General features: G+C 50.7%; 1 protein-coding gene across 1 annotated transcript; it reads right to left on the bottom strand.

Annotated features, from left to right (window-relative positions):
- Window positions 1–735: 735 nt before the first annotated feature.
- ZNF648 (zinc finger protein 648) lies at window positions 736–3552 on the bottom strand. The gene is made up of 2 exons (XM_060142154.1): window positions 876–3552; window positions 736–786 (listed from the first exon to the last, which is right to left on the bottom strand). The coding sequence occupies exon 1, from the start codon at window positions 3527–3529 to the stop codon at window positions 1856–1858; it is 1674 nt and encodes a 557-aa protein (XP_059998137.1). The 5' UTR covers window positions 3530–3552; the 3' UTR covers window positions 736–786; window positions 876–1855.
- Between the last annotated feature and the right edge of the window lie 23093 nt (window positions 3553–26645).

Here is a 26645-nt window from a genome sequence, read left to right as displayed (position 1 = left end):
CCCGCTCACAGCAACTAGAGAAAGCCCGCGTGCAGCAACAAAGACCCAACGCAGCCAAAAATAAATAAATAAAATAAATAATAATAAAATAAAATAAAATTAGATTGCAAGATGCACTACAGACCTGTATCAATATTCAAGGCTAGGATTCAGCAAGTTTGTATGGTTAACAAACATCCCAGGTGATTTCTACACAGCCATTCTATGAACTGGTTTGGGGAACAACCACCTTAAGAAATTACAGGCCAAACCCAATATTTTAATTAGGAAAAGCTCTACTAACAACCACCTTAAGAAAAACGGAACACAGAGAAAAGGAAGAGTAACTTCACTTTTCAAATATTTCATTGACTACCCAGAAAAAAGTATACTATCCTTTGCTCTCTTCATAGTCACAAGGTTATGGCTGATTCTTATGACTTTTCTACCAATCTAATGCTTTTGAATTCAAAGCTCTTCTCCTGGGAGACCGATGCTCACCCTTATTACCCCGTTATTATCATTCCTATTTTGCCAATTCAGATGCAGAAGCTGAATTCACGTCACTGGTGAATATGAAGATGGCTTAGGAACCCAACAACTGGCTCTCCAGCCAGACCCAGAACTGGCTAACTCTGTCGTTTGGACACGCAGATCTGAGTCAACACACAAAACCTGCAGGCTTGCTGGCAGAGCTCTAAGGTTACCTTTGTCAAACAAGGCATGACGCGTATAGCAGTTCTCTCTGGACTCCACGTGTCAAGCACAAGAACACTATTTAGCAGTCACTCCCTGGGTCCAAATCAGCTGAAATTCAAGGGAAATTCAGATTTGGCAGATTTGGGTGGCGATTTTAGGAATATAGCAAAGATATCCTCAAAAGGAGAGTGCAATACCTTTTTGTGGAGTACGTTCTTTAACTTTGGTAAGATGAGAAGTGTCGTTTACCTGCGTGCGTCAACGGAACTCTGTGAAGTCACGGATTCCTCCCGGTTGAGGTCCAGAGCTAAGAACTACTGACTTTTAAACTATACAAAATCAATGTATGTAGCAGTACATCTCTAAGGATGGCTGTTAGTAATGCAAATTTCAGTTAACCTTGTTCGAGAATAACTGCGAGTCACGTAGGTTTTCAAACCTGTTTTTAATGATGGTGAAACAAGCTGATTGCACTTGGGCAAGGGGTCCTTTATTTTATTTACTTCTCATTGGAGCTCTTGATCCTGGCAAGTTTAAGTGAACCTAAAAGGCTTCCCGAACCATGGTCAAGCCCATAGGGAGAAATTTTGTATATGTCCCTGTAAATGGGCAGATTCCTCTGTAAATATAGCATGTGATTGAAGCTCCCAGGGTGGAAACAGGAGAAGAGGTAGCCAGAGAGGAGGCACCTGTGAATTTTGCAGGTGAGACTCCGATTAGTTCCAGTTACTAAGCTCCACTGTGAAGAGAAGCGGGCTTCTTCTTTTTCAGAGGCTAAGGCTGTTCTGGATTTCTAGGATAACTGGGTCCCAAATATAGGACATAAACGCCCCTCTCTTTAAGATAAAGGCCGTCTCTAATTCAAAGCCAGGACTCAGAAAGACATTCCCCAGGGTAAAGTCATTTCGTTAGGAAAGTGAAATGCTGAGCCATTTGGATGGGTTTGAGTTACCCCCAGGTATAATTTGCTGCTTTGGAAGATTCCTCCATAGAGAACACATCTGGGGATTCCTTTATTTACATAAAAACAGAAAAGTACCTTTCTCTAGACAGGACCAGCCTGGACCTTCTCGGTATTTGCCTATGGCTTTGAGGGCAGAACGGGCTAGTTTTTTTCGTCACTGCATCCGAGGTCGGCCATGTCTTCACCTTCCCTGAGAGTCAGCTGATGGAGCCCTCACTCGTCCGAGGAGGAGGGGGGGATGGGCTCCTTCTTGCAGCTGCGGTGCTTGGCTCGGTGTCGTTGGAGGTGGTTGGAGCGGGTGAAGGCCTGGCCGCAGTCCTCACACTGGTAGGGCCTCTCCCCGTTGTGCACCCGAATGTGCTGGGCCAGCTCCGAGGCAATACGGAAAGCCCTGCCGCACTCGGCGCAGAGGAAGCCCTTCTTCCCGGAGTGGATTTGTTGGTGCCGCTTCAGGGTGGAGGAGCGCGCAAAGGCCTGGCCACACTGCGCGCAAGGAAAGGGCCTCTCGCCCGTGTGGATGCGCTGGTGGCGCGCGAGGCGCGAGGGCTGCGCGAAGGCCACGCCGCAGTCGGCGCACTTGAAGGGCCTCTGGCCCGTGTGCAGCGTCTGGTGCTCGATCAGGTTGGAGGATTTGGTGAAGCACTTGCCGCAGGTGGGGCAGGGAAAGGGCCGCTCGCCCGAGTGCACGCGTTGGTGCTCCATCATCCGACTGGCCACGGCGAACTCCCGGTCGCAGGTGGGGCAGCGGAAGGGCTTCTCGCCCAGGTGCGTGCGCTGGTGGCGCAGCAGCGACAGCGGCTTGTTGAAGGTCAGGCCGCACTCGGCACACGGGAAGGGCTTGTCGTTGCTGTGCATGTTGCGCTGGTGTTTGCGCAGGTCGGAGGAGCGCACGAAGGCCTTGCCGCAGTCCGGGCAAGGGTAGGGTTTCTCGCCCGTGTGCGTGCGGATGTGCTTGCGGTGGTCCGAGGACCACGTGTAGGCTTTGTCGCAGAAGGGGCACCGGTAGGGTCGTTCGCCCGAGTGCACGCGCTGGTGCTGCTGGAGAGTGCCCCGGTGGGAGTACACCTTCCCGCACAGCTCGCACGCGTAAGGCTTGGCGCCAGGCGGCTTCTGGAAGGCCTGCCCGCCCCACCGGCGCTTGTGGGGACACGCCTCCCTCTGCCCGCCCTCCCCGGCGCCCGCCGGGTTCTGGTCCTTAAAGCCCTTCCGCACTTTGGCCAGCGCGTCCGCTGCCAGGTTGGCTGGGGTGGCCGACCCCTGGGCTGGTATATGTGTCTCCTGCGTGGAGGGGTCCCAACTGCCCGCCGCCCTGGGGACACAAGCTGGAGAGGAGCTGTCTGGGGACTTGTCTACCCCTTTCTGTGCACAGAGATATCTTCCAGAACCAGGGAAGTTGGATGGGATACCTAGAGCAGTGTCCAGGTTTGCCTTCCAGTCTCCATCATTGCCAGCAGGTAATGGGTCCCTAGGAGGTTGCACCTGACCGAACCCCTTGTGTGAGAAGCTGCTGGGGAGGCCACTGGGAGTTGTGCTTGCTCTGGGGGAGTCCTGAGTCAGGGTGATCTTTGACTCGTCTCTTTCCCAGCTGGCCTTCTTCCTAGGCATTGCCATGGGTTTCTTCCCCACGACTCCTGCACTAAAGGAGTCAGAGAATTTCTCTTCCTTTTTGTGGAACGGATGCTGCCGTGGCAAGTCAGTTTTGTCCTGAGTCCCTTGGGAGCTGAGCCTTGAATGGGCCCACTGACCAGTGTCACCAGTGCCCTCTTTGTCTCCTGCCTGTCCATGGTCCTCATCCTCACTCTCCAAGTTCATGCGTAGCATCCGGGGGTCATAGCTGCAGAGAGGAGATGCCTCACCCCGTCCATCCTGGGGGTCCACCTGTGCCATATGTGCAGGCCGTTCTATCCCTGCTTCTCCGACACAGACCTTTACTTGGCTCAAGATACCTGCAAAAAGGAAAATCACAAAGAATGGACTTAATCACCTTCACGGCCACGGGGACTGAGTTCTCACTACGGATCTGTGTCCAGCTGGTAGCCGTTCCAGCCACATTGCTGCCCCTCACAGGCGAAGGAGGAGCTGGGCCCTGCTGAGAACTCCACAGTCACCCTTAATCCTTTGGAGGTCCCACTTGCCCGAAGCCCCAGGAGACGATGTTGTCAGGATGGCAAGCGTGGGGCATTTGTTGAGTGCCAGCTGTGCCCTGCCCTGCCCCTCCCAGGGGCTCAAACACCAACTGCTAGCCAGGTGGGTGCTCTGTGAGCCTGGGGAAGAGAGAGGGCAGGAAGCAAGGTCTGGTCCTCCTCGGACCTCTTAAACTGCCGTCCTGGTCGGGAAGCTGAAAACCAGGCCAGCTCTTGCCATGTCTGCTGGGAGTGCCTCCCAGGCACTGGACTGCGTAGGCCACCCCTTCCAAAGATAAGGACCAGCTCCTGGGAGAATGGGGGTGAGTCAGGAAGACACCAGCGTGTTCCCAAGAAGAAACCCAGCTGCCTCTCACTGCTTAAGGGGAGCTTCTCAGGGCTTTGCAGTGAAGAACCCCCTGCTGCTGGGCGGGGTAGACACATGCACCCAGGGAGAAAGGGATGCCCACCAACAGCTTGAACTATCTCTGAAGTATTGCTTCATCTTAACGGTTCATGAGAATGTAGATTCTATGTCATGTCTGTTTTAACGTAAAAATAGTGTTTTAAGTTACCTTCAGTTTAAACGTTTAACTTTTCCCCAGGTGTGCTGTATTTATCCCATGGCCTCATGTATTCCTGGCATACCCCCATAGGCTCCCACGGGTGTACAAACCCCAACTTGAAAAGTATGGACTTAGGGTTTTGACAGCAAGGCATGAGACAAGGGAGGCCTTGAGTTGCATTTTCTGATTGATTTTATTTTAGCTTGAAGATACAAAGAAAGCCTGCTGGGGTTGGTTAATAAGGATTGTTTGTGTGAGTTTTACAGGAGTTGCTGGAGTGAGAGACAGGCTACTGAGGGTCTCTGTGGAGGCCGGGGGTGGGGGGGTGGGGAGTGGGGCAGGATGGGGTGTAGGTGGGGGAGGAGCAATTTCTGACCCGAGGGCTGAGTTTGCTTTGCTCTGGAGGGAACCTTCTGCGAATCCCAGAGAGCAGTATTACTAGCAGTTCCATTTTCTGGACAAATGTTATGAGCCCGGCAATGTGCTGAGCATTTCACAAGCATGACTTCCTTTAATCCGCCCAGCAACCTTTAAGATAAGTGCTAGTATCCTCTCCATTTTACAGACCAGAAAACTGAGGTTTCAAGAGATTACTCACCTGCCCAGGGTCACACAGCTCCTAGACAGCAGCCGTGGGGTTTCTGCCCTAGCTCCCCGATGTGGCCTCCACACTGAGGCCCTGCCCCGGGGCTGGGCCCTGCCCAAGAGCCGCCGCAGCATCCTGGGGTGGGGAGAGCCACTGCTTTCGGAGGCATCAAAGCCCCTTGTGTTTTCTGGGCCAAGACACCTTGGCTACGGGGCCTCACGGCTGGGCTCCTCCCTGACCCTGTTGACCCAAATTGCCCTGCACAGGAGAGAGAGGCCAGGCCTTTGACTGAGGTGGTTCGGCGTATGAGTCACTGAGGGTTTGCTTTCCAAAAGCCGCTGCTCCCCTCCGCCCACCTTCCACCGCCTCTCAGAGGGATAGGCTCTTGGTGTGGCTCCAACGTGCCGCTTCAGGGCGGGAGGCTTGCCATCCTCCCTCAGCAAGACGGAGTCATTCATTCGACAGATGTTGACCAAATAGTCAAAACCGTATGCCTGTGTGTCGACAAACACCTCTGAGCCAGGTTCTCTTCGTCTGCGGGATGGACATACTGCCCCTACTGTATAGTGTGGGGGACGCTCCTGCGCACATGGCTGGCACTCAGTGACTGGGCCATTGTCACTCGTGCTGCCAGCTCCTCTGCACCGCAGCGGGACTCCCGGGAGGTGTCCAGGTCGATGACCTTCGCAGTTTGGTGGCCAAGGTTCACACAGTAAGGTCATGTCCTGTTCTGTTAGCCCCTGTCTCACCAGACTGCCCTTCCCCCAGCTCCTGCCTGATCACAGCAAGCCCAGTTGCTCCGTGTGTGGGCTGGAGGGAGGGGAGGGCCAGCGATGGGGAGGACTCCTCACTCTCTCTGTGGATACAGTAGCCATAGATAAATGGAGGACACAGGGCAGTAACGACTGGAGTTCAGCATCTCATGTCCCTTTGTACCCGAAGCCCAGGGATCACTCTCTCCCTCTGACCCTTCTGCTCTATCCCCATAACACGTCAGAGTGTAGCTGGCGTACCTCTTGGCAGGAAACCAAGTTTGACATATTTTCAGCATAGTGGTTCTTAGAGAGTGGCTGTGTGTGTGGTGTGTGTGTGTAGAGGGGACACAGCACTAACCAGCTTACTATGACTTACTGAGGCCAGTGTGCTTGCTCAGGGACTGGTCTGCCAGCAGGATGGCAAGGGGACGCTGGATTTGATTGAAGCAGGTTCCAAGGCGTCTTTCTTTCTCTGGGACAACACGCCGTGCATGCTCACAGAGAGCTGTTCACAGACCATTCATCTCACCCCCTCCCCACCCCGCCTTCGACACAACACGTGTCTCATCCCTTTCCTCTGGGCCACAGGGGAGCCTCCTCAGGGCGGCACACAGCCCTCTGCTAGCTCACAGCTGACGGGGATTGCCTTTCCAGATGGGAAACCCCTCTGTCTGCAGCCACATTCCCAGTGAATATGTCCCGCTGTCTTCCTCCTGTAGCTGCCAAAGGTGCTCTCTTGACCACCAAGAAGACCGAGAGGAAGGCAAGGGCTCAGGCTGGGGTTTTCTGGCCAGGTCGGCACAAATATTCCCAGTCTGGAAGAGGAACGCTGACACCCTGGTGCGGGCAGAGCACAGCCCTTTCCTGGACCTTCCTCCGTGCTTGCCGGCCAGGGGCGGCCCCGGCTCACCTACCTCACCCGTGGACGTGGATGCTTTGCAGAAGCCTGGCCACAGGCCTTGTTCCAGCTCCCAGCCCCTGCCCCTCTTTCCTTCCATAGACGGTACCCCGTCCACCCCAGGGCAGCCGCCTCCCGCCTTCTCCCCTGCCCACCACCTTCAGGCCTTGCTCGTCACTTCTGGCTCCGACACAAATAGTCACTTACCTGGGAAATGCAGACAGCCATGTGCCCCGCCCCCCCAGCTTCTCTGTCATATGTAGCTTCTCAGCTACTGGAACTAGAGTTGGGTACAAATCAGCAGAGATGGTGTCTCTGTCCCTCACGCTTTTGTGTCCAGTCCAGCAGCTGTGGAGAGAGCTTCAGGAGGTGGGGCCAGCGTAATACACTCAACCTTCCTGCCTGCTTCCCAGAGGGCAGCCTGGGAAGTCTACTGGGGCTGCCCTGTCTCACTGCCTGGACTGATCTTGCTGCTTCCTCTGCGCCCGCCTCCCCTCCTGCCAAGGCCAGCCTCCCTCCCTCCCTTCCTCCCGCCCTCAGGAAGGTTACTCAGCCCTCCTGCAGGTGGCCCTCTCCCTTCTGCTCACTGTCATCCCTTCTTCCAGCAGACCAGGCACTCAGTCCTTCCGTCCTGCCCCAATATGTCCGTAAGTCTCTGGTCACATCGTGAGCTTCCTGGGGGAAGCATGCTTTCCCTTCCTGGGAAGCAGGACAGGGTATTAGGCCTGTACCCCTACCTCCCCATGCTAGTACCCACCTTTTGCAGCACTGTGGTTTGAGCAGGGTTGTTCCCAGGATGTTTTGCAGTCATCATCGGCTCAAGGATGCCCATGACTATTTAGCTGCGGGTGGAGTACCGGGAGATAATTTTCTCTCCTGACTCATATACAAACCAAGCTTCTCTCTCCATCTTTCAGCCTTGCTTCCCATGCAGGTTCATTGTGAAGAGAAAATTGTGAAAGAATTTTTATTGGAGCATAGTTGATTTACAATGTTGTGTTGGTTTCTGCTGCACAGAATCGTATACATATATCCACTCTTTTTTTAGATCCTTTTCCCATATAGGCCATTACAGAGTATTGAGTAGAGTTCCCTGTGCTGTTCCCTGGTCCTTATTTGTTAGCTATTTTGTTTATAGTAGTGTGATATGTCAATCCCAATCTCCCAAGTTTACCCCTACCCCCCTCAACCCCTGGTGACCATAAGTTTGTTTTCTGCATCTGTGACTCTACTTCTGTCTTCTTTCAGCATTGCTTCCCATGCAGTTTCATGTTGAAGAGAAAATTGGCCCGGGATCAAGCCTCAGTATGTCTAGAATTGGCATCCACTCGAGTATAAGGTGCTTTTATTAGGGTGAATGCTCAGGACATTAAAATAGGGGGTGGGAGTATGGTACCTGTGGTGTCCCTAGGTGGCCAAAAATATACTGGTTGACAGTAGGGTTCTGGGACTGGGTTTAAATCTTAACTCATGACTTGTATGACCTTGGACAAGTTATTTAACCTCTCTGTGCCTTAGCTTCTTATCTATGAAATGGGAATCATGGCAGTATCCCCATCATGGGGGTCTTGGGAAGGTTAAATAAAATCATGTTTGTGAAGAGCTTAGCACAGTGTCTGGAGCGTAGTAAGTGCCCAGAAAAGTTAGCTGCCCACCTTGTTATTATGGATGTTCTTGTTTCCAGGGAAGACATGGCTCATGGGGCTCCTTTCATATCCCCACTGCCTTGTCAGGGCTGCAACTCTGACAGCAATAGTGACACCTGACACCTTTTTCTGAACAGTAAACTTCAGAATGTGATTGAGAGAAGTAGGTCTCTCTGCCCCTTGGCGTTTTGTAGGTGTGGCTTCAGAGGAAGGAGTCAGGCATCAGAGAGATGCCTCTAGGTCTTTGAGTCTGCAAGTCTGGAACAGGGTTCAAAACCTGATGTCCCTGAAATAAAGTGCAGAATGCTACAGATATGTGGATATGCACTGTCTAGGCAAGAGGATCCTTAGCTATTACACATTTCTCAAAGGGACTGTGATCCCCTTTGTGCAGGGGGAGCGATAGGATAGGGAGAGTTGGTACTTAAAATATCTCCCATAGCAACGTATCAGATGGTGTTGCCACCAACCCACACCCCAACACTGCTGTTCAGAATTTCCCAAGTGGCCGTGTCATACAGGATGGCCTTCAGATACCTTTGGCAAGGAAGTGACTAAATTCCTCAAAGGAGCCAGAGGAGGTGAAGGCTGCAGCTGGGGTGGAAGTGTACGGGTCCCTCCCTTCTCCCAGCCTCGCGGCACCGGTGCACATGCGCTGAGCTCGTCCTTGTGCCAACACTACGCTGACACCACATGCAGTGTCTCCCTTAATCCTCACTGCATTCCAGTGGAGTGGCTGCTGTCAATGTTACTCCCGTCCACAGACTGAGGATGCAGAGACACAGACGGCTTAGCGCCTTTTCTAGGCTCACAGCACATGGTCACTACCGAGTGGAGCTGCGGTTCCAAGGTATCAGGGTCTGCACTTGAACCACTGAGCACAAACTGCTCAAACACTGTCACCTCAGAGCCTGTGTGTTTGGCCTGGCGCTGCCCTCCCTTCCTCCTGGAAACCCTCAGTCCTTCCACCCGAGGCTGTGTGACGTGTGTGTGTGTGTGTGTGTGTGTGTGTGTGTGTGTGTGGTCCCTGAAGTCCCTCCTCCAGAAGACCTTCTTTTCCCTCAGCACAGCTGCCCAAGGAGACAATGGGTCCCATAAATGCCAACTTATTATTGTCCAGCCAACACATCTTGTCTCTCGGCGTGCTTTATTTCTAGAAACCCTAAGCATCAACTGTATAACAAAAGCCCACACGCCATGGAACTTCCGTGTTAACTTGCCCACTTTGTCTCCCCCTTGGTTTCCAAGACACCCTGCCCTGACCACCTCGCTGGTGTGGGCCAGGCGACCTCACCGAGTGAGAAATGGGATAAGGAGCAGCCTGGGTACTCCCGACAGCAAGACGGAACAGGAGCCCCTTATCCCGAGTCACCTACCCTGAGAGATCCCTGGAGCCCTCTCTGACATCCTGTGTAGTCAGACCTCCCTGACTACACATGCACAGAAAGGCTCCTTGGAGGTCAAAAAGCGAGGGGGCGCCACCTCATAGTAAGTGATGTCAACGACCCACAGTCCTCTTTGCTAGAATCCATCTTGGCTAAGAGATGTGCACGCACACAGGGAGGATCCTGAGAAAGACCAAATACGGACTCAGAACCAGGCAAAGCAAGATGACTGGTCAAAGGAAACACAGAAGAAATGCCCCATAAAAGTGATTCAAACTACCACGAGTGCGCAACTCTCTCTCTGAGCCCGCCCATGTGTCTATCCACACGTCCTGTACTCTTTTTCCTCCTAATGAACACTTTACTTACTTCACTATGTTCCGTCTCTATGTGGAAATTCATTTCTACATAGCTAACAGGCCAGGACCTTGTTACTGGCCACTGGTCCCTGGTGGTCTGGTATCTAGGATTCAGTGCTCTCATGGCTGCTGCCCGACCTCAATCTCTGGCTGGGAGCCGAAATCCTGCTTCAAGGCAGTGCCGGCTGAGGCCACCCGAGATCAGAAGACCTTCGCTTGACTGATAGCACCACCTGGCAAGGGGGAAGCCTGCACAGTGTAAGGACCGAGAATGCAGGCTCTGGAGTCAGGCTACTTGGGTTAGTTAATCCTGTTTCTACCACTTGCTGCATGGCTGTGGGCAAGTTACTTAAGCTTTCTGTGCCTCAGTTTCTTGATCTGTACATTATGGTTAATAATAGCGTCTACCTTCCAGAGTTCTTATGGGGTTTAAGGGAGATGATGCTGTACTTGGTATCATTCTTGCTCTGCATAAAAAAAAAACAGGAATCTGTTTAAATATGATGATGGTAGGACCACACTCCCAGAGATTCTTGGGGTAACAGCAGACCCTAGAATCTGCATTTTGACAAGCCCCTGCATGACTCTGAGGCATGCTCCAGGGAGCAAGAAGGAGGAGAAATTGGCTCTGCCTGGGCTTCGGAGAAGTCTTTCCAAAAGGATGATTTTTGACATGGGCCCTGAAAGATGAACTTGAGTTTACCAAGCACAGACGGGGAGGGACAGGGCCACACAACCATCAGGAATTTCACGTCACATTCCTCGGCCTTGCTCTGCCCTTCTCTGTACAGGGACGGGCCTCTCAGCTCTCTGGCTCCCCCTCTGGCTCAGTTGAACATTGCCACCGGGATTCTGACTTCTGCCTGCAGCAGCCGAGCTGCGGCCACGGGGCCCTCCTGGGCCATACCACCTACAGTGCTGGCCAGGGGTAAAAGGGGCTTTTCTTTCCAAGGTCCCCACTGAACACACACGCATTTCCTCGCAGGTGTCTAGCTCAGCTGCCTGAACACAGAGGTAATTCACAGGAGATGAGGAGAGGCGTTTGGGGTTTCCAGGAAAACACACCTCCCTTTCCCTTTGTCAGCTGCTGCACTGAACATAACTGGAGAGGACCTGTCTTCAGAAAGGTCTGGCAGAGGGTGTGAAGCCAAGATTCTTGAAAGAAATTTCGTTTAGGGCTCCTGGGATGCGATATTACTCGGTACGTGCGGATTCTCCGGGACAGGGTGAGCTGAGGACTGGCCCTGCCCCCTAGCCCAGCAGTGCGCATGTCTGTCCTTTGGAAAGACTGAAATCCTCGGACAAGTCTAGTTGGAGGGTGTGGGTGGAGGACGGATGTAAAAACACAAAATTGAGAGTGGTTATGAACACATACAGGAATACTTTGCAGTTTTATGCCATACATTTGAAAACAACAATGAGATAAGTTATGTCCTCATACATAAAATGAATAAAAATAAAACTTAAGTTAAAATCTTGCATTCAGAAAAAAAGTATCCACAATCTGCTAGTGGCTGGGCCTCACCGGGTGAAAGCGCCTTACCTGAATCCAGTCCTCAGCCTCACAGAAACAGACACGTGATTTTGACGGGGTGGTGGGGCTGCTGAAGTGATGACTCCAGGCAGGGCTGCTCTGGAAATGAGAACTCTCAGTGTCCGGGTTCAGCTTTTCAGCCAGGTTTCTTCATCAGGGCGGAAGCAGAGAGGAGGAAGAGAATGAGAGATGGCAGACGCTCTCTGCACAGAGATTTGAAGTCATTCTTTACCAGGACAAATGGGGTAGGTGAGTATTCCAGGCAGAACAGTAAATGCCAAGGCCATGAGTTCAGATTCTGCCCAGCTTGTTTGAGGGGCAACAAAGGAACCAGTGTAGCTAAGGGAAGGGACAGCAGGAAAGGAGATCAGAGAAGCAGCAAGGGGCCGACTGTGTAAGGCCTTATAGATGATGTAGGAATTGGTTTTATTTGGAGTAAAATGGGAACTCTTCAGAGGGCTTTGGGTAGATAGGAGGTATCAATTCATTAATTTGACAAATATTTACTACCCACCATTTCCAATTACTGTTTTAGACTTTAGGGTTTTATCAGCGAACAAAGCAGACACAAATTCCAGCCACAAGAAACTTGTAACGCTGAAGGTCTATGTTATAAAAGAAGAAAGGTCTCAAGAAATGACCTCAATTTCCCCCTTAAGAAACTAAAAAAGGAAGATCAAAGTAAACCCAAAGTTGGTAGACTACAGAAAATGATAAAGATCAGAACAGAAATAAATAAAATGGAAAAGGAATATAATGCGGAGAAAAAACCCAGTGAAACCTAAAGCTGGTTCTTTGAGGAGATCCATAAGATTGATAATCCTCTAGTCAGACTGATCAGGTTAAAAAAAAAAGAAAACACCAATTAGTAATATCAGGAATGGGAGATATGACATCTCTACAGATGCTACAGGTATTACAAGGATAAAAAGGGGATATTATGGACAACGTTATCCCAATAGATTTGACAAGTTAGAACAGAAATATCCCTTGAAAGAAACACACTACTAAAGCTTACTCAAGAACAAATAGGTAATGATGATAACCCTGTATCTATTAAAGTAATTGAATTTGTAATTAAAAACAAGCACACAAACAAAAACTCCAGGTCCTGAGGCCAGGTCTTTCTACCTCCTCCTCACTTGGTCCCCAGATGCAGGAAGCTGATGGCAGCAGCAATGGTAGACTCAGGAAGATCAGTTAGGAGGCTTTTCAGTCATCTGGATGAGAGATGATGGTGGTTTGGACCAGAATGGCCACAAATGGTGAGAAATGGTCAACTTCTTGGTATATTTTGAAGTTAGAGCTAACATGATTTGGTTACACACTGGATGTGGAAGTGAAAGACAGAGAAGAGTCAGGGACAACCCTAGGATTTTTGGTCCAAGCAACTGGAAGGATGGAGTTGCCCTTAACTGAGTTAAGGAAGACTGTGGGAAATAGAGTTTCGGGGAGAAGATCAAGGAGTTTAGGCTTGGACAATGTTTCCAAGTGGAAACATTGAAGAGAAAATTGAATATTGGCGGTGGATTGGGTATAGGCATCTGGATTTCAAGACGGAGGACCTGGTAGAATGTAAAATTTAAGAGTTATCAATGCATGAATTGCATTTAAAGCCATGTCATTTTAATGAGTCACCAAGGGAGTGTACAAAGGGGAAGAGAAGAGGAGCCTTAGACAGATTCAATGTTAATAAGTGCGGGAGATGAGAGGGAAACGAAGATATCTTCAGCAAAAGAGATGAAAAGAAGAGAACGAAAAGATTTGAAGGGAAATCAGAAGGAGGTGATATTCTGGAGATCAAGGGAAGAAATGATGCCAGGAGAAGGAAGTGATCTATTATATCAAATGGTGCTGAGAGCTCATGTTAAAATGACCACTAAGAAATGACCATTTGGCTTAGCCACATGGGCATCAAAAGCTGATTGGGGTAGATTTAGGAGAGGAGAGGAATTGTCAGTGAGTATAGATAGCTCCTTCAGGGAGTTTTCCTGTAAGAGGGAGCTGGGACATGGGAAGAGTATGTCTGTAGAGAAAGGGAAATTGATGAGGCAGAAGGAATTGCTGGGGAGATGTCCTTGAGAAACTGAGAGAGGATGGGATCCAGGACACAAGCAGATGTTGGCCTCCACACAGTTCATCCACAGGAGCAGGAGAAAAGCTAAAGGACATGGACACAGGTGCAGGTGTGTGGGGAGATGTGGGGAGGGAACACTCGAGGAAGTGCTCTTTCTAGGGCTGCTTTTTCTCCCTGCGATAGGCAGCAGGTCATTGGCTGAGATGAAGGGTGGGGGAGGAGGTGTGGGAGGCCTGAAGAGAGAGAGGTAGGAGATATTCAACTAGGAGAGTAGGAGAGTGAATGGGTCCATGATTGCCAGGCAGCATTTAAGGCCCACTTGAGGTTAGCAGTCATAAATTAATGTTAAACCGGTCGGGAAGGTTGTGTACTTTCCTCCAGCCATGGTCAGCTGTGTGGGCACCAGAATGGAGTAGGCTTCGAAGTGGAGTTAACCAGGGTTAGAGTTTTGCCAAACCAATACGGTAAAGCGAAGGAAGGGTGTTGAAGATGAAGAAGTATGGAAAAAAAGAAGATATGATTAAAGTGATAAACCATGGAATTGAAGCCAAGTAAATTAGGGAGAGAGAACATGAGGGGCGCAGAACAAGTTAAAAGGCAGAGGATCCAGCAGTCCCACTGTGATGAAGGATTGTTGGTGACGGCATTTCAGGAGCAGTGAGCTAGGAAGTTGGGAGGCACTGGTCAGAGAGGAACATGCACCGAAACTGAGAGCATGGAGGGGGTGCGGTTTTTATCAGTGTCAGGCATGTGACTTAGGCCATTTAGAGTATCTGGGATAGGGTGGAGGATGAGACCATTGGAGGAGAGGAGATCAGGGAACTGAGAAGCCAGATACATGGGGTGTAGTCCCAAGAATGATGACATGATGGTGTGGGTGAGATTGACAGTGAGCCACATGCTAAGATCCACATAAAGAATGAAGGAAAGGGATCTGGGGTGTGTGGGAGACTGTACCAAGGAGGGGTGGTAGGTGCTGCAGGCTGATGATGTGATCTTCAAAGCCCAGAAGTTCTTAAAGGAATGGCCTGACACAGCAAGAAGGAATGAAGAAGACACCTGCCCCACCAAATGGTAGGAGGGATGTAGAAGAGAAAGATAAGTCACCCCTTGAGCAGAGGCTGCATGGAATTGCTCCAGAAGAGAGCCTGTGCTCAATGAGAGCAAAAAGGGAAAGAGAAGACAGTGAAGATACAGGATAATGTTTCTATTGGTGACATCCCACCACGCTTAGAACCTCTCAGACCAAGTCTCACGCTACCTGCTTACTCCCTTCCTGCGCTCCAGCCACAGTGTCTTTAGCATGTTTCTTAGACATGCCAAGTTCTTTGCAACCCCAGGGCCTTTGCATATGCTTGAAATCACACCTCTGCCCCCACCCCACTCCTTTAGACCTCATGTTGAGTAGTATTTCCTCTCAGAAACCTTGCTGAACATCCTCCTTAAACCAGGGTGCTGTGCTGCTGCCACAGACGTGAGCTACACCAAATTTTCTGCTGTCAAGTAGTCCAGTCTTGTGAAGCAGATGAGGAAGTGAGCAGGTGATTTGGAGTTTGCTAAGAGCCATGATGGGGCAAACCCAGAGACAGCACACAAGAGAAAGACTTAACTCAGCCACGGTAGTGGTGGGGGGATTCAGAAAATGACTAAACAGAGGCCTAAAGGATGAACAGGAGTTAGTTGAGAGAGGGTGGGAGGCTATTGAGAGAACGTAGGGAGCCCTTCTGATGGCTGAGTTAGAGGAGGTGAGAGGGGCTGATGCTGTAGAGATGTGGATGCGGGGCCTGTGGGACATGCTAAGGAGCTTGGGCTCCACTGAAGGATGATTATTTTGTCTTTAGAAGGTATATAATTCTTTTGCTGAACAATTATGAGCAGAAACAGAACATGATTAAACTGGGCCCCCATCGTGTTTGGCCCCAGAACAAGTGCAGAGTTGGCACTCCGGAGCCAGATGACCCCAACCTTCTAGGGGCACAAAACAAGGCCTAGAGCTGTCTGGAGAAAAACATTTGGCTGGGATCCTGCAATCACCAGAGCTACAGAATGTCCTAGACTATTGGCCTCCCACCCACCACCCAGACTATTGTATTAACCAGCTTTACAATAGTTACACCTTCTCCATTTGATTCCAGTGCCACATCTTGACCTGCCTTGTACCTGTTACCAGTAGAATCTGCTACAGGCCCTGGTGTGCAGGAATACTGAGTTCCTTAGTTTTCTCATTGTGGTTTGAATGTATATCTCTCTACTTCTGGAACTATGTCAAGGTCCTCAAGTCCTTCACAGGACCAAGGGTTCTGGTTCTTGGGCATCTGTCTCCACGGGTTACCATGGAGACAGCTGGGTCTCTTACAGCAGGGGGCTCACAGGTCTGCAGGCTCAGGGATGCTTCTCTGCCATTCTCGGGACCTGGAAGTTCTTTGTAGGCTGGAAGGGCAGCACATCCTGGCACTGCAGCCACTTCCCTCTGGGGCCTTGATATGTCTCTGGGGCGCTGCAGGGCCAGGTTGGGAGTGGTGGTTTGGAGCCCTCACCCCACCGGGCCAGGAGAACTCTGCAGAGGGGAGAAACCCCCTCTGCCTTTTGTTTCCCCTGGATACATGGCTTCTTCCCTCAAACCCAGCCCTCCCTCTTGTACTTTCACAATAGTCCTGGAGGCCCTTAAAACACAGAATCTGATTTTAACAACTGAAAAACTTGTTTCCCTTTCTCGTAATCTTTAAATCTGCCCAGAAATTGAGGGGAAATGTTTGCATTCCATCCTTTAGGGGCAGCCAAGAAGTGGATTAAGAATAAAACAATTCAGTTTCTATATTCAAATATCCTATCTTGCTAGTCCTGTAGCCTGGAATCTCCTTTCCCATTTTTCACCTGACAGCCTCCCACTTACCCTCAGCTCAGACGTCACCTCAGATAGAAATTATCCGTATTCATGAGTCACCCTTACTTCTCAATCCCTCTGCATTACTTTCCTCTGTATGGCCAGCCCACACCTGGCTCATATCAAGTGTGTGCTAAACTGAACCGAATTCAGGGCAAGATGGTGCATTAGCAGGTTCTGCCTGTTGACTGGTGGCTGCCCAGGGAAGATGGGCTTAGATGAGAGGCACCAGAAGAGGTACAAGACTGGGGGACACCTGTAGTTCTCAGAATAGGACAAAGGTAGAACAGGAAATGGAGGGCAGGGCCACGCCCCCTGGCTTCCCACCTCTATTTGCATCTTCCCTCCGAGAACGGGAGACGTTTCTAGCATCGACCAGCAGGTGGCAGCCTTGCTCCTCAGATGAGGGACTCCTTTCCCCAGGATAAGCTAGCACGGCTTCTTGCCCTGGGAGATGGTCCCCAGGAGGCCTTCTCAAGGCCAGTCTCAGAGAGTAATTTGAGGCGCAGACAAGGCCAAGACGCCAGGTGCTTTACACGCAGTTGGATCTGTAACTATTTGTGGATCCAATTTTTTCTAATTCCAAGACTTCTTAGCTCTACAGGTCTTGCATACTTGTTTTAAAAAAAAAAAAAAAGGATGCACAGGTCTCACCCAGAACCACTGAATCAGAATCTCCTGGATGGGTCCCTGGCAAGCCCCAGGTGATTTTGATGTAAGCAGGCCAAATTCTTATTTGCCTGATTTGATTCCGTAGGCCAGCCTTTCAGACACAAAGTTGACTTTATCGATTAAGAAAGCCTAGCACAGCTCAGCCTACAGCCCACCGCTCTGCCAGAGGCACGAACTTCATCGGCGAAGGCTGAGCAGGTGTCTCCAGAAGATGGCTGCTGGGCGCCAGGCACAGCCTCGTGCTCCCACGGCACCCTCCTCTCTCCTTGTTCCTATACCAGCCTTGGCTCGGGCTGTAGCCAGAACACAACCCACGCCCACCGCCAGCTGAGCTTTAACCCCACCGCGGGGCTTGCTGATGAGTCTGCAGAAGCAAACGGTTTAGTAAGCAGCCCCATCACCTCTCAGGCAGGCACTATTTCCAGCAGCACCCCGTGAAACTGAGGCCCATGGAGGGCGTCCTGGTGTTGATCGGGGGCCCAAGTTGGCAGGGCTACCCATGCGTGGAAAATCCGGGCTGGGTGGCTGACTGTGGGTCTTCACAGCAGGGGACTACGTTATCGCTGCTCTCTCTTCCTGCAGCCTCCCCCAGTCACTGCCCCCAGATGGCTCTGGGCACAAAGCTGCCAACGTGGGGAAAGCTTGGAGGAGGGGAGCCCAGGTGCTAAGCAGCCAACGTGAAGGACCTGGCCCGGTGGGGGTCCGCCCTGATGGCTCCCCACATAGCCATCCACCGCTTCCCATCTCCACGCCGTGTCTACTCTCTCCCTCTGCCTCTTCCTGGACTGGCCCCTGCCATCCAAATCCTATGTGTTTCAGAAAGTCACTTTCAGATGCCACTTGTGAGGCCCCTGCACTGTCTTCCCTGCGGTCGGTGCAGCATCTTCCTCCTCCACCTCCTGTAGCACATTCTCTGACGCCCCCTCATGGCGCCATGTGAGAGCATCCCTCCTGTATGTACATCTTCCCGACTGCATCGGAAACGGGGTGGTGGTACCGTGTGACGTCTGCCCCCAGCCCCTAGTGCAGGGTCTGGGAAGAACCTGACAAGAGGAGGTGCACAGGAAGTGATAAAGAAATCCAGAAAAGGGGTGTGGTTTTTAACTCTTGCAAATGCATAAGGATGCTGGAGAAGTCGGTGGCGATCTGGAGTCGACAAGGAAGGTTTCATCGTGGAGGTGGGAATGGATCTGGGCCCTGAAGGAGGGGTTAAGTGATTAGGTGAAAAGGTCACCAGCATGTTATCAGGTCTTTCTTCTTAAGTCAATGCTGAAATATTCAGGGTGGGAGGAAAGTGGCCCATGGTGGCCATGGACCAATCAACGATCAACAGGCGATCCTGTTGATGCTCCTGGTCAATCCCCAGTACAACTTTCTGGAATGTGTGGAACTACCCAGGATTGAGGAGTGCATGGAGAGCCACGCCCTGGCTTCCTCCCTGGACCCAGCTCACACTTAGAAAGGAACATCAAACACAAAACCAGAGAGAGGGCTGGAGGCAGATATGCTGTCAGGGTGGGCATGGCACCCCCAAACCCAGTCCTTGGGCTTATGGTGTGGCCATGCTTGACACCAGCCCAGCAAAGACACATCCTAAAATCAAAGAGGGAACAGCCTGAGAGGTGGAATGCATGTCTTTGGGGAACACATCTTTGGGGACTTCTGTGCTCTCAAGAATCTCCTCCACCTTCTCCCCTGACCCGGAGGTATGCGTTGTGAGACTTTGCGTGCTTCCCCTCTTCAGTGAAAAGTTTGGGGTCTTTGCTTAACGAGGGTCAGGGTGTTTGGAGGGGACAGCAGGCAGGATGGAGGAAGGGGGCCCCCAGGATGAGTAAAACCTTGTTCTCCAGCTTTTTCGCTCCTCCCAGAATGTATCACCCATGCTCACCATCCTCCCTTCTGAGTTTGTCTAAGACAAAGAAAGGTTCCACCAGGGAGTCCCCTCTCGGCCACCCCATGGGCCCCTGAGAGTGGGTGTGGATGCTGTGGTCCAGGTGGGGAGCTGCAGGCCCATGACATGGTCAGCACCCCACCCTCCCCCTCCATGGCTCGCCCAGCCTCACCCCTGTTGTCTGGGAAAACAGCACCCAAGGACAGAGCGTGCCTTGCGTTCCCCTAGGAGAATGCGTTCTTTCTCTACTATCTGATGGAGCTCTGGCCAAAAAGTGTACATCTCCCTGCCTTCCTTTCTTCCTCCTCGAGGGCCTCACTGTATCCTTTATCAGGCCACATTGCTGAGCTCAGAAAAACAGACAAGTTATGTTCATGCGGGAGCAGGCTTCTCTCTTGTGGCATCCTGTAGATCTGGCCATCTCTGGCCGCCCCAGCTTTGAGCCCCAGGCTGGCCCTAGGCCACACCCCTCCTCCCCTGCTTCAGGCTGGCCTGCTGCCTCCCATGAGTCACTCAGGTGAAAAGGAGGGCAACCACAAGAGGAAAACAATCACTTTTGTTGCTCTAGGGGGAGGTCCCCGTCCGGGGTAGAGTAAAGCTGGAGCACTACTTGCAGGTCCACAGAAGTCAGGCCTGTCCCTGGGGCAGTAGGAAGAGGCTGCACGGAGATGCTGGGACAGGGAAGCCGAAGCATCCCGGAACCCAGCCTGGGGCATCCTGACTTGCCATTGCTGATGTCAGCATCTTCCTGTGCCCTTTCATGGGGTCAGAACCAGGAAAGGCAGAGGTAATGAGATCAAAATGATGCTGGGTGAATTTTATGGAAGATGAGTGTTGAGCCCATTTCGCTGACCAGCGCTTATCGGTAAACAGGCTGCGGCTCTTCCCTCCTGGCTCATCCCAAACACACTCTCCCTTCTCTGCAGCCATAGCTCTGATTTGGTTCTTCATTTTAAGACACGTGATGTGTCTATGGGTCTGTCCTCCCCACTGGGAAGCCCTGGGTTCCCTATCTCTGAGAGCGAGCGCAATGCTTGCCCCGCGTGGGCACTCAGTGGACATCTTTTGAGGTAATGAATGAACACTTAGGTTCCATAAAGCCCCAGAGGCTCTGAGGACAGAGCAGCTGCTGAACTTGGGGTGCTGACTTGGGTGCTCCTCTGAAAGTGAGGGGAGGGGTGCTGAGGCAGGACTTTGCATCCTCTGAGTCGCTAAACTTGTAAGAACAGGGCCATCCTCAGGTGAGTAAACCAGCCTGGTTCTGTCCGCACATCTGTGCTGCCTCCTTCCCTTGACCATTCCTCCTGGGCAGCACGTCCGGGTCTCATTTAGTTTTGAACTCTAGCACAGAGCCTGGTCATCCCAGGTGCCTAGCAAATGCCCATTAGATGAAGCGTGTTCTCGCCTGCATCTGTGCCTGGGCGCCGTAGACGCCCATCGTGGCTGTAAGGTGGCTGTTTGAGAAGCGTATTGACCCACCCCTTCCCTGCACATCCTGGGACAGGAGCCCCAGTGATGGGTCCTCTTCCCCTTCCCTCCCCCAACATCTGCCCCAGAGCCTGCTGTGGCTCCCTGGGCCCCTGCAGGCCTGGCAAACCCCTAGCATAAAGAGACAGTATTTATAAGATGCTCTGATGGGTAGAGGAAAGAGAACACGTTCTATTTGATAGAAGCTTGAGAAATTCTCAGAAGAAAAATGAGCTGGCTCCTCATATTTGACCCAAACTGCTCAGAATGTTGTATCTTCCCCTCCTCTCCCTCACTTTCCTTCACAAGCTGCAGAGGACGGAGTATCAAGCCCATCACGCTAACCAAGGCCTTTTGGTCATTGAAGGACCTGGTGCACATGCCAGAAAAATACATCTCCTCCCCTCCTGCCAGGAGCCCAGATCCCCTCACAGAAGCCTGCTGGCTCTGCAGAGGCTGGATGCGGAAACTGCATCTTACACTCGGTATCCTGAAACCCGCTGAAGAAGCAGGGACCACCTCTGACTCGGGAATGGACTCGTGTAAGTAAAAGGAAATCTCCCAGGCCAGCCATAGCAGACACTCATGGTCTCCTGCTCTAACTAGTCCTGAGTATTTGCTTAAATGAGCTCTGGGTGACATGCCTGAAACCTCAGACAACAGTCACACACTCACACCTGCTCTAAGCCCTGTGCTCTCGGCTACACACACAGCACCTGTGGTGCAGACACACCTAATGAACGGGCCTTCCAGGCTCGGGAAGTAGAACATGGGCCTGCTGAGCATGAATCGTATCAAGAGAGTGGGGACCCTGAGAACTGTAACAGCCCACGAGAAAGACGGTGGCCTGAGTAGGGACAAAATCACCCATAGGGTCAGATCCCAAATGATGTGGGAACATGGAATGCATGAAAACCCCAAGCGGAGGCCGAAAGCCCAGCTGGATCCCCATCTTGTCTGTCTAGGCAAGAAGCCCATTGTCCAGTCTATTATCCCAGTAGAAAGCAGCAGAAGTAACAATAATTACCAAAACCAAAGCCAAACCAAACCAGGGACTTCCCTGGCGGTCCAGTGGTTAAGACTTTGTGCTACCATTGCAGGGGGCATGGGTTCGATCCCTGGTTGGGGAACTAAGATCCTGCGTGCGGTGCAGTGCAACCAGAAAAATAAAAAAAAAAAAAAGCTTGGGGCTTCCCTGGTGGCACAGTGGTTAAGAATCTGTCTGCCAATGCAGGGGACATGGGTTCGAGCCCTGGTCCGGGAAGACTCCACATGCCACAGAGCAACTAAGCCCATGCACCACAACTACTGAGCCTGTATTCTAGAGCCTGCAAGCCACAACTAGTGAAGCCCCCATGCCTAGAGCCCGTGCTCCGCAACAAGAGAAGCCACCACAATGAGAAGCTCGTGCACCGCAATGAAGGGTAGCCCCCTCTCGCAGCAACTAGAGAAAGCCTGCGCCCAGCAACGAAGACCCAACACAGACATAAATAAATAAATAAATATTTAAAAAAACAAGCTTCATTCCTGATAGACGGTCCAAGAGAGAAAAGAAAGGAAGCATCAGAAGGCATGTTGAATGCTGAACAAGACTTTCTATCATTTGAACATAAGCAAAACCAAACCAAACCTTGTCAGTTTCCATGTTGGTTTGATGGGGGAGCGCTCAGAGTTAGTGGGGGGAAGAGCAGCTTTCCGGGCAGTCAAGTAGGCAAGAGCCTGCTCTGCCCGGGGCGATGTATCCCCCTGGCCATCTGCTATGCCCCTGTGCTCCAGTCTGCTCAGGGATAATAAGATTTTTGTTCTCGAAGGTTGGAACATGTAGTAGCCCAAATGCGATGACTTCTGTGGACATCAGCCCTCCAAGTGACATTAGTGCAGTAGAGCGTTTCCTGCTCAAAGCCCCCTGCCTGTCCCACGGTATCCCATCTCCCTGGAATTCAATCCTGGATTCACATTCAGCTAACTCATTTAAGTGCCACTAAATGCTGGTAGGCCTCATAACAACACTACAAGGGGCATATTTTCCTCCCATAAATGCAGAAATTGAAACTGATTGCTTCCACCACTTGCCTAAGACCACAAAGCTAAGTGGTCTTCCGATTCCTAACGCAGTGTTTTGCTACCACACAAAAGCTGCCTCCTTCTTGTCTGAACCTGGAATGGCGCCATTTGCCCTCTCTAAGTCCCTCAGCAGGCAGACAAGGCAGGAAGAGGCGGGGCAAGGTGTAGTCAGAGCCTTGGCATGGACCCTTTCCTCCACGTGCCCTCCTCCTCCCGTGGAAACTGACTGCCGTGTTCCCTGGAGGTCTCCCATGGTGGTCAAGAACGTGAACTCAGGAGCCAGACTGCCTGGGTTTAAATCCCATGCACTGTCACGACTACCCGCGTGACATCAGAGAAGATATGTCCCCTCTCTGGACCTCAGTTCCCTCATCTACAAAGTGGGATTATAGTAGCACCACCTCATAGCGTTTGTTTTAAGATGAACTGAGTTGATTTGTGTAAAGTACGTAGAACAGTGGTTAGCACTTAGTAAATGGTCCGTGTCTATTATTGTTGTTAATAACAGTTACTTTCGATACTTCATATTACGTCCGAACAGGGCAAATTGGTTGCCTTACACCCCTTTTATGTAGAAAACAAAATACAAACAACTGAAGCTAAACAGCCAATAGGTGCTCTAAGCTCAGGGTCCCAGGCTGCACCTCTTGCTGAGCTGAGCTCTCTGAAGCTCCCCCTGGGAGCCTTCTTTTGCCCAAGAGGTACCAGAGCACCTGGACTGGGCCTTCTAGGAATTTATGTGTTTCTCTGGCTAAGGAGTGAAGCCTGGTTTCACGTTCTCCCTACCGCCAGCTCTGCGCTCACTCACCCACCTGTCCTGGGGATGCTCCGGCTGTTGCTGCAGCATAAATCCTGCACGAAGAGCACATTAAGCCCCTTGGGGGTCGGGGCTGCCAGCAGCTTCTTGCTGCCTTGCACGTAGGATGGACAAGTGCCTGCTTCTTGGCCTTGGCCTGGCCCTGAGGCCCCAGTGCAAAGTTCCTTACACGGCCTGGAGCTTATTCCAGGCTTCCTAACAGGAAGAACCAAAACACTGGCTCCTCTCTGAATCCTCACGTTCTTCTTATTCTCCTCTTTCTTTTAATAGGATCCAGGTGGCCCCTTACTCAAACCAATTGCTTAGAGAGCTGCCTCCACCTTTCATTTCTTTTGACAGTTTTCTTTCCCAGAAGGTAGGATGGGGAACATGACGAGGGAAACTGTGACGTGGACCTCACTGAGATGGAGAAGAATTGCTTGTAGAACGGCAGCAATGGGGTTATGGGGGGAATGTACCCATTTCCCTGTGAAGCTTGTGACAGCTGAGGAGAGAAACCCATGCTACAGGCTCAATGCATTTTTCCAGACTGTAGGGAGAAGATTTCAATAGACTCACGGAGAAACACAAATATGATTTGTTTTAGCTAAGATGATCCTAGCTATTGTAATATACAAATTCTCAAATCTCAGTGGCTTAACATGATACAAGTTTATTTTGTACTCCCACAAAATCTGATGGGAAAAGGGCTCACTCAGGCACCCAGGCTGGCAGAGACACTGCCCATTTAACATGTGGCTTCTGAAGTGAGCTGGATTGGAGACATCCAGCTGCAGATGGGGAAGAGGGCCGTGGAGAGCCAGGGAGGAGGTCTTTTTGGATCAGCCCTGCAAGCGGTATTTATCATGTCTGCCTTCATGACATTGGCCAGAACTCAACAACTGGGTTCCCTGTCTGAAGCGGGGCTGAGAAACGTAGTCCATGCTGGAGAGCCCCTCCCAGCACCAACTCCACACTGTGGACAGAGAACATGACTCTGGTGGAATCAGAAGGGGAATTCTAGAATGAGAGTCTACCATTGAAATCTCAGCTACTCCTGAGATGGAAGGAGAGAGGGAGAGATCTAAAAGGGCCATCTTAACATGGGGCAGTAAATAAAAAGGCAGAAGTGGCTACCCAGGAAGCTCTCAGATGAGCTCAGTGTTAAGAAAGAACATGTATAAAAGAAAAGCGGCTGTTGACCAATAACAACATAAACTATAAAAGACTGGTATGGCACTGTAAGAGTCATGTCAGGAATGCAAGCTATCTGAAAAATGTTAACACAGATTTTTAAAGCTTTTTAAAGCATTGTTTGAGCAGACAAACACAGGAGACTTAGCTCTGTCCCTAGTGGTGGGTGATCGGGTGTTACTGAGGGTCAGAAAAACATTCCTACCCATCTATTTTGCTTCCAACTTCTTTGTCAAAGGGAATGATTTCAAGACCAAAAGGAGCAGAAGACACCGACATCCTCAAAGAATGAAGAGTGTGCAAGAGTGAAACTTACTCCTCAAGTTAACTGACATATCCTGGCCTGAGTATATTACATTCCAAAATTCTGAAAAAATTTCAAGAAGGGGGCTTCCCTGGTGGCGCAGTGGTTGAGAGTCCGCCTGCCGATGCAGGGGACACGGGTTCGTGCCCCTGTCCGGGAGGATCCCACATGCCGCGGAGCGGCTGGGCCCGTGAGCCATGGCCGCTGAGCCTGCGTGTCCAGAGCCTGTGCTCTGCAATGGGAGAGGCCACAACAGTGAGAGGCCCACGTACTGGAAAAAAATAAAATAAAATTTCAAGAAGGGATTGCTGTAGCTTCAGAAGAATAGTTAAGAACACACACCCTGGAACTAGACTGCCTGGGTTGGAATCTTGGCTCTGTCCCTTGCTAGCTGTATGACCTTGGGGAAGTTACCTAATCAATCTGTCTTAGTTTTTCCACCTGTTAAATGGGTAAAACAATAATACCTACTTCATGGGATTGCTGAAGGATGAAAGGATAAGATTCTATTTATTCTTAGCGTTCAGCCTGGCACCTATTCAGTGCTCAAAAACTGTTAGCTGATGCTGCTATTACTACAGTATATGGCTGATCTGATATGAAACATCGGCTAGGAAACATGGCAATCAGAGAAAAGTTTAGAAGACAGAGATAAACAAATACATTCCAATTTTGAAAATAAAAGAAATGAATTTTCTCAATGCTATCAGTGCCAGGCAAAATTTCTGACTGTACTGTTATTCAATAATTATTATTACGTACCTACTATGTGTTGGGCCCTGGAAATATAGCAGTGAACAAAATAAACAGAAGTCCATGCCCTCTTCAGTGTAGTAGGTCTAGTAGGAGAGACATATAATTTAAAAAAAATAAGTAAATATAAAACATGTTGGCTGCTATATGTGGTGTGGAGAGAAACAAAGTGAGGCAAGGAGATACAGGGTGTTAGAGGGAGAGGGTTTCAATATTAAAGAGGAGAGTCAGGCAAGGTCTTGGACACAAGAAGACCTTTTAGTAAAACCTGAAGATGTGTCACCCTCTGGAGATGGAACGGCAAGTGCAAAGAGCCCAGGAGGCTGTCCTGTGTGGCTGCAGTGGAAGGACTTGTGGGGAGAATGGCAGAGGATGGAGTCAGAGAGACAACAGGAGGCCAGACCGGGCAGGGCTTTGCAGGCCCTTGTGAGGACCACGGATGGTCCTTAGAGAGATGACAGGCATTGACCTGGGGAGTGATATGCTCTGATTTACATTTTAAAAGTTCACTTTATGGTGTAACAGACTGAATGGAGGCTTTGGTGGAAGCAGGGAGGCCTGTTACGAGGTTCTTGTAATAAACTGTGCAGTGATGATGGCTTGAATCAGGCTGGTAGCTAAAGGAGGTGCTGAGATGTGGTCTAAGAAGTAGTCAAATTCTAGACAGAAACAACTGGATTTTGTTAATAGATTGAATGAGGATGAGAGAAAAAGGGAGGTTAATGTCAAGGATCTGGGCCTGATCAGCTGGAATGATGGAGGGGCATTAACTGAAATGGGATGACTATAGGAGGACCTGGCTCAGGGGGTGAGAGGAGACAAAGAGCTTCTTCTTGGATAGGTTACAGTTGACATCCTTACTTGGCATCCCAGAAGAGACATGTGGCAGCTAGTCGGATTCCTGAGTCTGGAGATGAGGGAGGAGGCCAAGGTTGGTGAAATACATCCATGAGAATGGATGTACCTCTCCCTGGTGGCGCAGAGGTTAAGCATCCGCCTGCCAATGCAGGGGAGATGGGTTTAAACCCTGGTCCAGGAAGATCCCACAT

The sequence above is a fragment of the Lagenorhynchus albirostris genome, chromosome 2, assembly GCF_949774975.1.
Source record: "Lagenorhynchus albirostris chromosome 2, mLagAlb1.1, whole genome shotgun sequence".
In the NCBI taxonomy this organism is placed as follows: Eukaryota; Metazoa; Chordata; class Mammalia; order Artiodactyla; family Delphinidae; genus Lagenorhynchus; species Lagenorhynchus albirostris.
This window is presented reverse-complemented; position numbering and strand designations above follow the sequence as displayed.

Coding starts and splice junctions, on each gene's coding strand:
- ZNF648 (XM_060142154.1), bottom strand. CDS start 3,529: ATGGCACAGGTGGACCCCCAGGATGGACGGGGTGAGGCATCTCCTCTC.